The sequence below is a fragment of the Aythya marila genome (assembly GCF_965140915.1).
Source record: "Aythya marila genome assembly, chromosome: 7".
Lineage (NCBI taxonomy): Eukaryota > Metazoa > Chordata > Aves > Anseriformes > Anatidae > Aythya > Aythya marila.
The window spans coordinates 26,349,239-26,365,693 of NC_139048.1; the positions used below are offsets into that span (position 1 = coordinate 26,349,239).

Below are 16,455 nucleotides of genomic sequence, written 5' to 3' on the forward strand. Positions count from 1 at the left end.
TGTATGGACAAACTAAACTATTGAGAGGGGAAGACAGAAAAAAGTTACCTTCCCATTCAGGTTTCCTGCCAAAACTCCACTACCCTTCTAAAATAATGAAGGCAGTGGTAGTCTAATGAGGACAAAGAATTGCCACTTAACTCCACTTGCACAAAACAGTAACTTTTCCTGGAATGTGAGTGTGTCTGGAAACTTAGAGAATGCTAGATTATTTGAAGTTAAGTATTAAGTACATGTATTTTCATGATGCCATTTATATTTGAGTTCTGCATCTACTAGAAGTGTATATGCATTCAAGGGGTTCACTGCTTTATAAATTAAAGCAGGAAGACTTTTCTGGATGAATTCCAGGTCTACGGGCTTAGATTTTTCTGCATTGTGTTTTCTTGTTATAATAACGATAAATGAAGTCACAGTCACTTCTGATTAACTGCCTATTGCAACTGCTTGTCAGGGACTTCTACCTGGAGAAAAAAATAAGATGATTTCATCTTTTGATAGCTCTTTTTCCTTGAGGCCAGCTCTTCCCTAAATTCCCTCTATTCTCTAAATAGAGGCCAGCTGCCAGGCTGTTAGAGGTGTAATGTGCAGAAGGATCATTAAGGAAAAAAATGTTTGTATTGCATGCTCACCATGGCAACAAAAATAGTGGAAGCTGCAACTGTACCATTACCAAGTGTTGACAGCTGGAGCTACGACCATTATAAAATTCAGAAGAAAGGAATGTTGACAGCCTGCAGAAGCTAAGGTTTTAATTATATGATGATGGTTGACCAAATTTGTCCATCACACTTTTGTCATAATGCTGTTTTCCCAAAAAGTGCTGTGTCACAGTGACAAAGATGCATGTATTTTAGTGCTGATTGTTTTTCACAAAGAGCAAGAAAGCCATTTCAGCATATTATGTTTGGTGTTTACAGAGAATCTTCCTGTGCTAGTTAAGGAGACAAAGTAGAGAGTGCATTCACTGAAATTTGTTATCATTGAGATTATTTGCTGTTATTTTGCAAATACAAGTTCTTTGCATTTCCAAGGAAATTAAGCAGCCCCAAACCCAGCAGTCCTACCAGACTCCCTAGTGCTTGCTCTCAGACAGTCTGGTAATGTTGTTCCCACCTCAAATTTTCCTTAGGTTCTTTTTAAAATTGCTGATATATGTGTCTGAACGACTCCATTACACAGGGTGGTGTGATGGGGCAGGAGGGCTGAGCGCTGCTGTCCAGTGGCGCTGTGCTGCTGGAGCAGTGCTGAGACACAAGACGCCTCTGTGGCAGCACCCCAGGGTGCTCGGGTGGGTGTTGGGTGGTGGCTCCTGGTGCATCCCAGTGAGCACAGCTCGGTCTGTGCTAGGTCAGGACTGTGGCAGTGCTGTTGCCTCCAGTTAGCAGGGACCTTGGTTTGTGTGTGGTTCCTCCTAAAGCCAAGCATCGCACTGATGATAAATACAGTTAGCATTTCCAGAAACCCTCAACAAGGGGTAAGTTGCATGGGTCTGACTGGCAACCCTCCAGGTAAGAGAAGCTTCTGGGTCAGGACGACTTCAGACCACGCTGAGAAACGGTGACTTTTGATTATTTGGCACGTAGACCCGCTGGTACCATCCATGGAGGGATTAAGTCCATTTTCCTGAAGCGCTGCCATCGTCAGTACTTTCTTGTTTTGCCAGGTCAACGGGAACCCTCAGGAAATAGTCCCAGGACAGTGAAGGCAAGTCCTCGGGGCTGCTGACTGGAGTGGTGCCTAATGACCGCGAGCGACCGACGAGTGTGCTCGCTAAGTGGTGTTGTGACATGTTGTGTGACATGTTGTTACTGGCTGCCTTATCTGAGCAAGTCTGTTCTTGAGCGCAGTATATTTATATCCATCCATCGAGGCCCTCCAAGTGCCCCATCAATCGCGCTGCTCCCATGGTAAGGTCACTGCCTTCTTGGCCTGCGGGCTGCCCCCGCGGCCTGCCCGCCTCCCGAGCGTTGAGGCACGGCACCCGCTGCTCGTGTCGCGGGGTCGGAGCCCCTCGGCTTGGCCACGGTCCGAGCGAGGAGAAGGGGTGCTTGGGGCGGGCCCTGGCGGCGGCGGGAAGGGCACGGGGCCCTCGGGGGCGCGCTGGGGGCGGTGGCTGCTTCGCGCCCTCGGCCCCGCTGCTGCCGCCGAGGGGTTGGCGACCGAGGGGGGCCCACGGCGCTGCTCCGGCGGCGGCGAGGTCGGGGCTGCCCGTAAGTAGGCACGGCGGAGCGGCCGCAGCTCCGGTGCCCGGCGTGCTCGCCCTGCGCAGGCTCGGCAGTGCCCGGGGCGTCCCTGCGGGCTGGCCGCGGGGCTGCCTGCCCCGCTCCGCGGCACCGGGAGGTGGTGGCACGGCGCCGCCGCCCCTGGGCTGCAGCGGGAGCTGCTGTCGGTTAGCCTGTGGTCGTGCTTTCGGCAACGAGAAACTACGATTTCCTTGTAACGTGAGGAGTGTGAAGGTTAAAATACGATTAAGGCCTACAAAAGCGAAAAAGGGGGGAAAATGTAAGTTAATATTTAGTATTTACTGCAGGGTTCAAACCCGAGAGCCCCGTTGCCAGGCATGCAGCGTGCTGTGGCTTTGCTGGGCGGTGCTGTTCCCCTTCCTTCCCCACCTCTGCGGCCTCCCGCAGAATGCAGTTCTCCAGCTGTGGCCCCCAGCAGCGAATTCAGCCTGGTGTATTCTCACATGGTGCTTTTCGTGGGGCTGTGCTTCAGTGCTGCCTCCCATCTGCATGGTGTCTCTGGTTCGCTGCTTGATTTGTCATCCCAGAGCCAACATCGAGCTCCCTCTGAATGCCCCTCGCAAGTTGGAAGATTTCCAAAGGGCACAAGAGCTCTCCCTTGCTCGAAAGGAAAGTGCAGTCGAGCTGTTGGATTTCTTTAAAACGTTTTCAGAATGGGGCAGGTTATATGGTCTGCCAACTAACTTCCTCTCAAAGGAGTGTGGTTTGCTTGCTTGACACAGAAACTTTTTCTTCAGCTGGGACCCAGTGCTGAGATTGGTAACGAAATGGGCAGGCTGAGAAAAAGCCTGAAAAGATGACTGCTGCTATTGACACAAGGAGTGATTTCTTGCAGGATCTTTACAATGACAGAAAGGAAAGGAAGGGAGGGGAAGTTGTGAAAAAAAAAAATACATTCTTGCCTTCAAAAATGTTAAGAGGTTTCTTTGTTCATTGATTCTGGTATTTAAAGGGTGATTGAATTATATTGGCAGGGACCTCTGGAGGTTCTCTAGTCCAATCCCTGGGTAAAGCAAAGCTGATTTTGAAGTGAGATAGGTTGCTCTGTTTTGCAATCTTTAAGGGTATTTAAAAGCTCATCAAATTCCGATGAGGATGTCACCGGTTTATTGTGAATTGTAAATTTTCTTTAAAAGGAGTTAATTACAAAGATATTTGCAATCTGATGACTCATTTCTGGGGAGAATGTTTCATAAAAAATCATCAGCTTAGTTTGTGTTTGAGATATGCAAGTTGTGACAAAACTCTGAAAGATTTTTAGGTTCAAGATGGGAGAGAAGAGAAGGGATGAAAAGGCAGTGGCCAAAAACAACTGATGAAAGACTTATTAGGCTAGGGGCTATGTACTAGTGCAGTCCGGCTTGTGACGGTGCTGGTTGAATGTTTCCACTTTTGCTCAGCTGTATTCTTAAGAAAAGTATGCAAGAAAGTCTGCGCTACCATGACTTTTACTGACAAATCGAATACACGGACTTTCCAGTATTTTTTGTCACAGCTGCAATGGGTCCTGTTTACACTGCTAAAATAAATGTTTAAGGATAGCTATCTTCTTAATGACATTTTTTTTCTCCATTTGTGGGTGGGAGGGAAATGAGGCATCTAGAGAGCCATGTTTTAATTGGTTGTCTTGACACAAGTGAAGACCATCAACTGGCACTTAGAGCAGGATTAAGGCTTAGCTTGTTTAAATTTTGGTTAGCTGAGTACTGGCAGACCAGAAAACAAGTCACTGTTATCTTGGAGATCGCTTGTGGCCACCACAAAAACACACAAAAAGATGTTTTTCCTTTTATTTTTTATTTTTTTTTTCCCCCTCTTTAGTCTCTCATCTCCGTAAAGAGAAGTGTGTATCCATTTCTGGAGGTTTTGAGACCTGGAGAAGTTAGCAGAGCTGAGAGCGTGCAGGTCTGATAGTTGCAGAGAAAAACTATGCTCTTCAGTGAAGGGATGTTACCGTAAACGCTGGTAACGTGCTGGTAAACCATGTTAACACCGAGTTAATTCACCAGTATATCCTCTCTATTGAAACTAGTTTCCAACAGTGTGATGGTTTAATTGTTTCCAGAGCTGTTTGTGTTGTTTGGGTATGCTGGGGGGTTGGGGATTGTTAAAGCAGAATGGACTGAAACATAAGCAAAATATTTACTGTAAAAATGCATGGTTCTACAGGGAAAAACAAACAAACAAACAAAACCCCTACTTCAGCAGAATTTAGAGTTTAGCACTACGTTCTCAGCCTCGAGAAAGCTTGCACTCCCCAATCCACCCTCCTTATAGAGATGGTATGCATGGGTTGAGCTTAAAAGAAAAAAAAAAAAAAAAAAGAGGGGGGGGGGTGGGTTGAGCTCTCTGTAAGCGATCTGGCAGTGGATTGGGCAGCTCTGCTCGCTCCTACCCGCCGCAGGCCGGCTGCGGCGCTCAGTGCTGCGGGTGGCGGCTGCGGTGGCGGAGCGCCCCCAGCTCCCCCCCGGCCGCCGCGGGGGCTCTCCGGGTGAGTGCGCACGCGAGGGGCTTGGAGGGGTCCTGGGGGGCCCCGTCCTGCCCTCCCGCCGGGTGGCGGTCGGCCCGGAGGAATGGTGGGGATTTGGGGTTACCTGCTGCGTGGGAGGCTGCACGCCAAAGGGGGGAGGCTGCTGGCTGGCTCCGCTCTGCTGGTGTTGCTGGGGGCTCCTCGCTTGCAGAGCGGTGCAAGGGATGCGTCGGGGCTCCGGCTGCCTGGGCAGCGGGTTTGGAATAACCCCGGCTGCACGTTCCCGCGTGGATTGCTCAGAGGGGCTCGCTGCGGTGCTTGCTTGGTGGGGGGAGGATTTCAGTATCCCTGCAGAGCTTCTCCCGTGTCCCTGTTTAGAGAAATAGCAAAAGATTCGCGCATTTAGTAAATTGCATTTTCTTCTGTCCGTGAGCTGCACCCAACTAGACTGAAGAGGTGAGCTAAGGTTAACAATCAATTAATGAGGCTACAACGGAGTGGATGTAAACTAATAGTGGAGCTGGCTTTCAGCAATGCTAATAACGCTAACAATGACATAACGCTATCGGAAATGGAAAGCTGTGTGAGAAGTTGCTCGTTTAGCAGTTGCCGACAACTTGACAGCATTTCAGTACACAAATGAAACGTGCATGGCAATAATGCTTGGTATTTATAGCCCTCTCTTCTTGTATCTGAAAATGAAGAGGAAAAACAGGTCTTGCTCAGAGAAGTGTGGAAGGAATAGTTGGACAATCAATCAATGCTGGGAGAGAACAGGGCTCTAGCCTTTTGGGTATGCCAAGGAGAGCAAGTTTTAATGCAAGGACACTGGCGCGTTACAGCAGTGCATTTCAAGTTATGTTTTGCTCATTCCAAAGGCTGGGGTCAGAATGGTCTCTGATACGAGTTACAGGCAGATATCTACACACTGTTGTTACAGTATGACTTTATGCCTGAAAAAAAGTATGTAGGCAAACGAGATAAGGACAAGGAAGGGTTCCCTGTGTTAGAAATAAGCGGTGAAATTGTGTAGAATAAGTTCTCTTATCTGCATTGTGTTTGTGTAAACTGCCCTTGTTTCCTGCTCAGGATCTTGGATTGCTCACGTTTCTAGATATTGCGATAAGGTCCTCCATGGCACCAAGTATGGTGTTGAAAGGAAGAAACACCACTTTATTCAGTGTTTCTAACTGTTTCTGCAGGTTGGTAGTTGGTTGCATTTGGTCATCAGTATTATCCTGGAACTAATTTTAAGGATGGAAATAGTTTTTAAGGAGATTTTTTCCTGGAAAAATCTGGGGAATGTGTCTCTGACACAAAAGGTGGCTGTGGGGATAAAGATGATGCATGTCTCCGGTGTATTGCTAGTCGCATCCAAAACAGTGATGTTTTTCCTATATTTATGGGGAAGCAAATCTCTTCTGAACAGAACTATATATACAGGCAGTAATGCTCAGCAAAGCAGTATATCAAGGAATGGGGTTTTGCAGATGGCTGTGGAAAATGCTGGTGCAATACTGAAGTATTGGGTGACTTAGGAAATAAATCTGCAGCCCTTTATAACACATAACTACTGTGATGTGGACAGGCAGTGACTTCTTATACTGCCAAAATTCAGTGACTTTTGTACCAGTTATTGCTCGCAGTTGGATCTTGAATTTTGACCTCTAGGCAGGGCTAAGCTTGCGTTCTTGCACCGCAGAACTGATACTGCCTCACTGGAAGGTGGCTGTCAGCCCTCTCCAGGCTTGTGAAACTTGTGGAAGGGTCAGGACTGAGTTTTGAAGACTTTTGTGAGAAGCGTGGCTGCTCGTTTAAAAAAAAAAAAAAAAAAAAAAGCTACTAAACCAATCACTGGTAATAACAAGCAGCGTTTGTACTTTTAAATCACAAGCCAGCATATGTAATGGCTTCTATTGCAAACTTGCCCATTCTAACTGATGGGTGTGAGTTTAACTTGTCTGTTCCTGATGAGATTTCTACACAATCTGCTTTAGAAAGAGTGGGAAGTTGGTCTGCATATAAAAGGTGCTGTCCAGGACATGTCTGTAATGTCGGATCGCTGTGCCTAAGGTTGCAAGTCTACATATTTCTGTGTGCAGGGACGTCTTCTGAGCTCTGATTTTGGCCCTGTGTCTGCTTTGGTTGTGGTGTGGAACTGTAGGGAACAGGAAAGACTGCCAGCTATGCTGAGCTGCATAGAGATTTTTTTAAAGTCTTCTGTGGTATGCTGGTAAAATGCACTGTTTAAAATAGGAAAAATATGTTTACAAATACTTTTTTTCTCTTTTTTGAAAGAAACCACTGTCCTACTGTAATAATTGAAGGTACTGGCTAACATAGAGGCCATCTTATTAAAGGTTCTTTATTACCCACATATGCTTCTGTCTCCTTCCTCCCCATTGTATTTTGAGTACTTCAATCATTAATGTTCTTGCCAATCTGGTACCAGAAAAAGGTAAGATCACCTTGTGGTGTTTTTGATGTGGGCCAGGAGCAGACCTGTAATGAAACCTGAAACCCAAGTCAGGACATTAATAAACATACAGATCATCTTCAGTCAACCCCAAAATATCCATGTGAGTTTTTAGTTGTTGTTTTAATCTATTTCCTCCTTGGCACCACCAATGTTCAGTGTTAGAGCTGCTTTCTTGTTTCCCATTCCAGAAATGTCCTCTCTATCTGACTTTGGAATCTTCACCATGGGCTTGTGGTCTGTTGGTCTTGGAGCAATTGGTGCCGCTGTAACAGGGATTGTCCTTGCTAACACAGACTTATTTTTGTCCAAGCCAGAAAAGGCTACATTGGAGTTTTTGGAGGAGATTGAGCTAAAAACTTTGGGATCAGGTAAGACTCTGGATGTTTGAGCCCTTATTCTTTGATAAGTGGGCTTACATAAGAACCCCTCTGTAAGGCTTGGGCTGGAAGCACTGAAGAAGAGTGAAGTATGTTTAGAAGGATTAATGTTCCCTAACTGAAGGTTTTCTGTAGGGGATAGAAGATTTCACACAGGTCACATTAGGTATGTAAACAGTTTTTCTTAGTCTTCCCTAGTTATGGGAAGTAGTTGGATATCCTTGGTAGCAGATGATTCTGGGGAAGGAAAACCAGCCACAATTGATATTTCTGAAAGGTCTATTTTAAATTGTAATTCAGTTGGTGAAACATGACACACACCAAAAAATCAATAAAGCACGTAATATTCTGTTAGGCACATAGAAGATTCCTGCAATATAACTGTATTTGAATGTGGAATTCTCTGCAATGCTTTATGTTAGTCTTCAAAGCATTAATCATTATTAATAAGAGTGGTTAATAATTATTGTTGATGCTATTTCTCCTGTATAAACAGAACAAAGAACTTTCAAAGCAGGAGAACTATGGAAGAAGAATGGTGCAGTGATAATGGCTGTGCGAAGACCTGGATGATTTTTGTGCAGAGAGGTACGTGTTGGATTTGGGGATAAATTAAGAGCAATTATGGCCTACTTGCGTATATTTCCTTTAAATAAAGGGAGCGGATGAATGGGACAATCATCAGATACATCTGGAGTTTCTGAAAGTTTCTTGTTTCCTGGCACAAACCAGTCACCAGCTAACAACATACGTAGTTTCAGTTTTCTTGGCAACAAGTTTGTATAGTCTAGATCCTGAGTATTTTCCTTTTGAAGGCAACTGGTGCCTGATGTTTTTACATCTGCCAGGGATCTAGCCCACAATAATTAGAAGCGGAGATTACCCAAAATACCGTTAGTAATGAGTCTTATGACATGGTCATATTCCATATGCCCAAAATAAATCCTGTGAGCTAGGTAATCTCTGGTCAAAACCAGATGAAGATAGGGCTGGCAGAAAGTAATCAGGTAAAGCTCATCAGCAAAAAAAAAAAAAAGGGGGGGGGGGAGCATATAAAGGGGAGTCCCTCACTGTTCTGGGTGCTGAAGGGGAGACAGAAAGGTAAGGAGTCTGAAGAAGAATGTGTTGCAGAAACAGCATGTTTCCTCACAGACTGTGTATGCAAACTGCTACTGGTTCCTAACAAGGTGGATTGAGAAACAAGATCTGTTCCTTAGGCTGGCATTAGGCTTCTTGGGTGGAGGTGAGAGGTGACGCTTGAAATGAAATTTGAATGTAAAATGTGCTTGGAAACAGCCATAACTTGTGCTTTGGCCACTATTTTTCTCATAGCTATGGGGGAAAATAGCTATTATGTTGTTAGTCACTACTCCATAAAATGGGGTAATTTATATTGTAACCACTTAATTAAGGGATCTGCTCCCATCAGTAATAACCACTTAAGTATGCGTAGGACTTATGACAGGTTAGATTAAAGTGCTCTGTTCTCTGAACAGGTGTAGCGTAGGCAGGAAGAAAATGTGCTGGGTGCCTGTCTCTGTGACTTTTGGATAGAGTCAGATGGGAATTCATTAATGGTTGGTGGTCTTTATTTTTAAAGCTGACTTCCTAAGTTGTAGTAAAGAGGCCATTTTAAAGAATTGTTGTTTTTTTGTTTTTTTTTTTTTTTCGTTCAGGGAAAAAAAAATAGGAAGGGAGAAATTTTAATTTTCTAATTCTTTCTTCTGGTTCAAGACTTCAAACTCTTAACAGAGGCAGTTACTGTACTGCTCAGCTAATTATGGCAAATAATTGTTTTTCATTTTAAAGGTGAAAATGTTTGAAAAATATTTTAAAATCTCTAAGTTATTTTGGATTGCTGTTTACTCAAATCATTTTGTGAGTTGACTCTTGCCTTTCCCCTGAGAAAGCTGTCCTTGTTTGTTTACCAAGGTTTCTCTGTAGTATGTAAACTACTTCTTTCCCCATTATCACCGCCTTTGAGCTGCTAGAATAGTTCAATACAGGTGACTTGCCATATCTGGAGGCTGTAGGTTTTTATTTTTCCACAAGAGACAAAACTACAGTTGGTTCCCACTATCTTATGCTTTGGAAAGGATGTCGAACTTTGTCCTTGTTGACTGCACCAGGAAGGTACGTGTATGTCCCTGGACACAGAGATGGGTTTGAAATGTGGCCGTACTACTTTATCGGTCACTGAGCTGGTACCAGTGGTGAGAACATGTTTCCATTAATCCACTGCAAAGTAATGTCACAAATCCTACTGAAATGATTTCTTTGGACTTTTGAGAACCTCTGAGGGCTGTAGACTTAAATTTGTCTTTTTTTTTTTTTTTAAGTCATTTATCTTTATCATCTCTATCCTAAATCATCAGATTCCTTTTTTATTATTATTACAATAGCGTATGTTCAACAGTACAATACTTCTACAACTCAGAGTCTGGATCCAGCCATGTAGTGATGAAGTGCTCCAGCCATTGCGAAAGTTCCATGGGCTTGCTAAGTACTGTAGGTGAAATGCAACTCAAGCAGTCTAAAGTAGCAGAAGAGCCATAGCTGAACTAGGAGAGAGACAAAACAAAATGGGAATTGGTCTTATAACTTGACCTTGCATTGATGGAGGGAGAAAGTATTCTGCTGGGGTGTGCTTGTCTGTTTTTTTTACAAATATAAGAAAAACAGTTTCATGGACCGGATGAAATGGTCACAGGTCCACGATAAAGACAGTAACTGTACAGCTGTTATGTGCAGTAATTTGCCCACAAAAAGAGGCTGTTTTGTTTTCTGTTGCTGTATCATTTTAAAACTTAACAATGTTTTTACTTTGTTTTTGCTCTCTCCCTTCCCTGTAAATGAAGGAGACACAGCCCCCGCTGCTCCCCACACTAAATTGCTGAAATGCCTTTCTTCTAAAGGCAAAAGGATAATCAGGGTTTCATGGTATCTTTCTCTCTCCAGAAGTGGTGATTTCTGATCCTACAGGGAGCCCTACTTCCCTAGCTTGGAAAACTTAATGTCACAATACAGATTTTTTTGTTGATTATGAGAATTTTGAACTGTAAAAAAAAAAAAAAATCCAGATAAAATTTCCATTAACCTCCCTTCTAGGAGGATCACAAGGTATTTTGTTAGAGGAAAACAGAAAATAATTAGCAAGTCTTTACAATCAGAAAATAGGGGAAAGGTCTAGCAAGCCTAAGCTATGATCCTTTAAGTCTCACACTTCACTGTTCACTGTTTGCTTGTGATGCTGATTCATCCTTCTTCATTTCCTCTGAAAAAAATCAAGAGTAATGTTCTGGAATGTTCTGCCTACCCTTTCACCCACTGGTGTCTTTCTCTAATGTCTTTTGTCTTCTCTCTTCACCCCTATCTGGGTGTTACTTGGTACTTGTAAGGTCTAGATATCCCAAAAACCTTTGAGTTAAGGCATTTCACTTAGTTGGCTGAGGGTGTTGATGTAAATAGTCTTCTTTGCTGTTGTGCAGAATTCTTTCTGGGAGTTTTGTGCAGTAAAAAAATGACCTTTCTCCATTGGAGAAACTTTGGAGACTGCTGTTCAAACTGAGAGCTGGGTTTCCTTCAGAACAAAAAAGCCAGCAGATGACTGCTGACACCGTATGTGCTTACACACTACAAAAAGTGTTGCTTCTGAGATACTGAAGGTACATGAAGAAATTACCTGATTGTTTTCACGGGGAATCTAGGACGGAGAGTGCGTTTATACCCCACCACTTACTCTAGACTTGCATATTATACTTCTGCATAGAGCCCTCAAGTGCTTTGCAGAAAGGCTCGTGATGTGTTTCCCTGCTTTGGTGTGAGATAATATTTAATATTTTATCCAGTGAATGATCCAAAAGTCTCTTTCCCTGCCTAGGGAAGACAATTCCATTAAACGTAATGAAGACCTGCCTAGCAGTAGAGCTAGCCTAAATGTCTGATTCATAGGTCTGTTTTTGTTTTGCACTTCAAGCTGGAATGTACATGTTTCTGATGCTCTGAAATTCAAGGTGAAGCTTTCTAGCTTCCAACTTCTAACTAACTTGCTGAAATGTTTGTTCTTTTTTGTTTTCTTAGGAGGCTTCTGAGCTTTCCTCTCTGAAACCTCAGCTGTCCAAGCTGGGTGTTCCTCTCTATGCAGTTGTGAAAGAGAAGATAGGGACTGAAGTGGAAGATTTTCAGCATTACTTCAAAGGAGAAATCTTTCTGGATGAAAAGGTATAATGAAGTCAGTGTGTTATTTTTTGGCAGGGGACAGGACGTTGCTTAAAAACAACCTTATGGATGTCCTCTTTGAAGAGCTGGTATGATATAGATAGAACGTGTTCTAATGAAAAAGGGTTTAGTAGCATTGTAGTTTAAGAAGTTAATTAGCTCTGCTTTTCTATATATAACCTGCTCAGCTTACAAACTGCTCTGTAGCTATGCACTGATAATACGTTTTTGCAGGATTATTTCTCCCCTTTAATAGATAAACAATATAGCTTATTAATATCTATTCCTTTCTTCCACTGGCTGTGTAACTTGCTGATGTTTATAATGTATGACTCAAGGTCTGAAGGTGAAAAATGCAAGTAATTCAACATTGTGGCATGTGGCTTTTCCCAGCACATAGGTGTTGTATTGCCAGTTTGATGTCCTACAAAATCATATGTTTTTACTTAACTCAAAAGACCCATTTACAAATCCCTTGGCTTTTGAAGGAAAAAGAATACCTAATATTCAAAGTCAACTAAAAGATACGTTTGCTTTCCTTCCCCATTGTGCCTGTTTGAAGGAAACAATTTAAAAAAGGGCAAAATAAGCAGATGGCTGATAGTTTCAGGACTCGGCACCACTGTTACCTCTTGACCAACATTTATATTGCCATGCTTCAGAAATAAGAAAAATGATGTTTATCGTAAAGCACGTTTGTTCTCAGCAATGTGGCTGTAAATGTTTATGGTGCTTAAATAGCTGTGGATCATTTGAAAAAAACGATTCATGCATGGTGGCAGTAACAATGGTTAGCTGTCTGGATACAAGCGGTCATGTAGTTTGTTAAAGAGATTAGTTCAGATGAAATTGCTTTTGAGCTCTGTCTTTTCATCTTTTCTGTATTATAGCCTTTCTTGGAAACCAGGTTGTCTGTTTTCCTAATTTTCATTTGGGAGGAAAAGTCCTTTTCACTTTGAGATTGCTTTTTTCTCATTGCAGAGAAGCTTCTATGGTCCACGAAGGAGAAAAATGATGATGTCGGGCTTCTTCCGCTTTGGAGTCTGGCAAAATTTCTTCCGTGCTTGGAAAAATGGCTATAGCGGTAACCTGGAAGGCGAAGGATTCACCCTGGGAGGCGTGTATGTGATTGGGGCAGGAAGACAGGTACTGCAAACGACCTAGGAGGCTTTCATGCCTCCTGGGAGCCTAGAGGTTTATTTTCTGGCATTATTCAATTGCTGGTCAGTTGATCTCCTGTGGGGAGACCAGGATTAGTGTATGAATTTCTCTTTTTTGCCTTTGACTAGGGTGTTCTACTGGAACATCGTGAGAAAGAATTTGGTGACAAAGTCAGCCTTCCATCTGTCCTTGAAGCTGCTGAGAAGATAAAACCACAAGCTTCAGGAGTGAAAAAATAGTTGCATGTTTTTCGGATCACAGCTTGAAACGTAAAATGCATCTTTTTCTTGAACATGCAGTTCAATGGCTTGTTAACTATTTAGTGATCATCACAGAAGAAAGATTCTCTATTCAAATATAATTGATGAAAACCTTCCTTGTTGTTGCTTTGCAACCTTTCGGGTGGTCAGGGTTTCAGTTGTCCTTTTGTGTCTGACTATTAATGAAAGGCTAGGTCTAAAATCTGACGTAGCCTAGATGTTCTCAGTCAGAGACAGTTGACTGAAAGCCTGTCTGCCTAGGGGAGCTTTGCTAAGGCTGGAGAAATTGCGTATCTGTAGAGTTTGAAGGATAATAAAATTTTATGTAGATGAAATGTCTTCACTTTGTGTTTTTTTGTTTGTTTGTTTGTTTTCCAACAACATTTAACCATATCTGTGTTTCTAGGAGACTAGAGCCTTATCCCAAGTTGGAAGGGACCCACAGGGATCATTGGAGCCAACTCCTGGCTCCACACAGACCATGTGTCTGAGAGCACTGTCCAAAAGCAGGCTCTGTGCCATGACCATGGGGAGCCTGTTCCAATGCCTGACAGCCCTCTGAGTGAAGAACCTTTTCCTAACATCTAGCCTGAATGTCCCTTGACGCAGGTTCATGCTGTTGCCTAGGGGATGATAGTGTTGGCTATATGAAACCTAGAAGGCAAAAACTAAAACTTCACAAACACTGAGGACTGGCATTGGTCTGTGTTAAATCAGTTATGCAAGTTTTAAAATTGCATCATTATTAATGAAATCCTGACTTTCAAATATTTCTGTCCAGACAGACCTAATTTTAACTACAAATATTTATGCTCTCTTTGTTGTCTGTTGTTTGCCTTAAATAGCACTTAGCAGCAAGAAATTGAGTGATTTGTATGTTCACCAAGTTTTATTTGAAAACAAAATGTGAACTGGATATGTATACTACTATCAGCTGGACTGATTTTGGAGGAGGAAGAAGCAGGAGTTTGCAGGGTAGAGGGCAGCAAAGTCTATTTTGCTGATTGCTTAGCAAATTCACTGCATGATATGGACTTCATAAAGGCTCTCCTAGGATTCATAGACAGGGGCAGAGAACCATCTTCTGTCTCTGACCGTGTTCTGAGCTGCCTGGGTAATTATGCCCCTAAGATCAGTGGTGAACTAGAGCTAATGAGCCCTGGCAGCAAACAAGGATAACTGCATCCAGCCTCCTTGCAGGGTTAACATCACTCATCTGTCTCTTCCCACCTTTGTTTTGGAAAATTCAGCCAAATGCTAACGCACTTTTTCTCAAGTATGTTGATTTACTTGGTTGGTTTAACTACTTAAGTAAAAAAAAAATGCCCTGGATTTGTATAAAGGTGTCTGATATTGGTAAAGAACGTTTTTCTATGTCAATAATGTCACATTACTAGTATGCAGGAGCAAATACCAAGACAATTTTCCCTGTTAGGGAAGTACACCATTATAATAACAGCAGTATAGAAAAATTCAGATTCCTAACCCCCTTGTAGTCATTCCTTTTTCATTTAATGGTTGGGTGGAGGAAAGTGTTCAAAAGGCTAAAAGATGGGACTAGAGTTCATCTTGCGAGGTTTTGGTTTTGATTTTTTTTTTTTTTTTGAGAAATTTAAATCAGCTATGATCTTACATCTTTGGTGTAAAAGCCAAAAGCATGTTCCTAGTATTTAGGTCTTAGGTACCTGGTGCTTGTGATGGTGTCAAAAAAAAGTGAGGTACGAAATGACGAAGTGGAGGTAAGCTCCTCTGAATGGGATCCAGAGCAGCCAGAAAACTGCCAAGAGTTTGCTTCAAGAAATGAAGAATTGTTTAAGGGCTTTTTGCCCTGTTTTTTTTTTATCACTGAAAAGGAGTACCCATAACATGAGTGCTTGTCTGACACTTGTTTTCAGTACACACATTGTTACTTTGGGATGCAAGGGGTAGGAGACACAAGAGGTGCTAGAAGAAAGGCTAGGAACTACTGCTTCTTAGAGATGCACAATGTTACTACTAAGAAAGATTTTACTCATAGTACAAGCAGACTTCTAGATCACGACTCCTGTTTGAGTTTTGTTTTCCTTGCAGTGGGACCTAGAAGGCTTTGCCATTTGCAGGGGACAGAGCTTGCACAAACACAGGCAAAAAGGTACAGAGACATGAATTTCAGGCCTCATTTCAAGGGCTGTTTATCCATTTCACATAAACATGAAATCTGAAATACGTACACAGTCCTTGGAGTATGGGCTGAAAGCCAGATAAATTCCAAGAAATGTAAGATAAAGTGAAGTGCCTTTAGAACTTGCTAAACTTGAAGAGCATCTACTTAAAATTTTGTGGATGTGCAATTGAATTCCGCCCACTCTGATAAGTTCGTCCACAGTTCTTGCATTGACTCCACAAGGCCCTTGATCACGATGAGACGAATGCAGACCTGCTGTTATCCTACCAAAAGGGCCAGTGTTTTGTGATCTTGGAAATAGTTAGGAAGCCATTATGTCCAGCATTTAGACTGTTTAGTTGAAGTATAGTGGCTGTTAAGCATAATACTGATGCTACAACATGATGAAATGTACAGCTTAGCATAGAAACATTTTTGGAAAGACCCATGAAGTCTTCTTGAAGATGATTATTAAAATACTTGCAGAGACTGCAGGTTCTCTGTGATCTGTCAGCTTCAGCAAAGGTATGTGTACAGTAACCATATGAGACCTCCAGATCTGGGAGAGTGCCTTTTGCCACTGTTCACAGTGACAGCTCATGTAAACAGCTAGAGGGACAGTGTACTGATTTGAGAGTTATGCAAATTTACCCACATTTCAAAGTTCTCTAACCCCATCTTTTGAAGATAACTCAAATTTGGATCTGCAAGAGGTCCAAATGGTATTCAAAAATGTTCAGAAGAATAATTACTTGATAAACTGTATATATATATATGTATTTAAGCCAACCTTGGGATTATTTGGAGTTGCCTCATCCTTTCTGAACTTTGTGTTGATGGAATACATATGGAGAGGATGGAAAATATGTGGTGCCTAGGAACCAGGAGCTGTTAATAGGGGTTTAAAATGGGCAGTCTTGAAGAAATAAAAAAGCAAAACATTGAAAGAGGAACAGGTAAGTTTTAGCTGAATTTCCGATGTTGGAGACTGTGCAAGGTCTGAATATCTGGTTTAAGAAAACATTTTCTTCTTTAAATGTAGAATGCTCAATGGAAAAATATTTTAATGGCTGTTGATTTGTTGTGCCAACAGCTACCTCT

At 42.5% G+C, this 16,455-nt stretch overlaps 1 protein-coding gene across 3 annotated transcripts; it reads left to right on the top strand.

Moving 5' to 3' along the window:
- Window positions 1-1,803: 1,803 nt before the first annotated feature.
- On the top strand, window positions 1,804-13,544 carry PRXL2A (peroxiredoxin like 2A). 3 transcript variants are annotated; one of them, XM_082764300.1, is made up of 6 exons: window positions 1,804-1,910; window positions 7,384-7,563; window positions 8,069-8,160; window positions 11,653-11,793; window positions 12,772-12,936; window positions 13,080-13,544. In XM_082764300.1, exons 2-6 carry the CDS (start codon window positions 7,386-7,388, stop codon window positions 13,188-13,190), a joined length of 687 nt encoding a protein of 228 aa, XP_082620426.1. In that variant the 5' UTR covers window positions 1,804-1,910; window positions 7,384-7,385; the 3' UTR covers window positions 13,191-13,544. The 3 variants fall into 3 exon arrangements, with proteins under 3 accessions (XP_082620426.1, XP_082620427.1, XP_082620425.1); XM_082764301.1 differs by lacking the exon at window positions 1,804-1,910 and adding an exon at window positions 2,131-2,505; XM_082764299.1 differs by lacking the exon at window positions 1,804-1,910 and adding an exon at window positions 4,605-4,737.
- The last annotated feature ends 2,911 nt before the right edge of the window (window positions 13,545-16,455 follow it).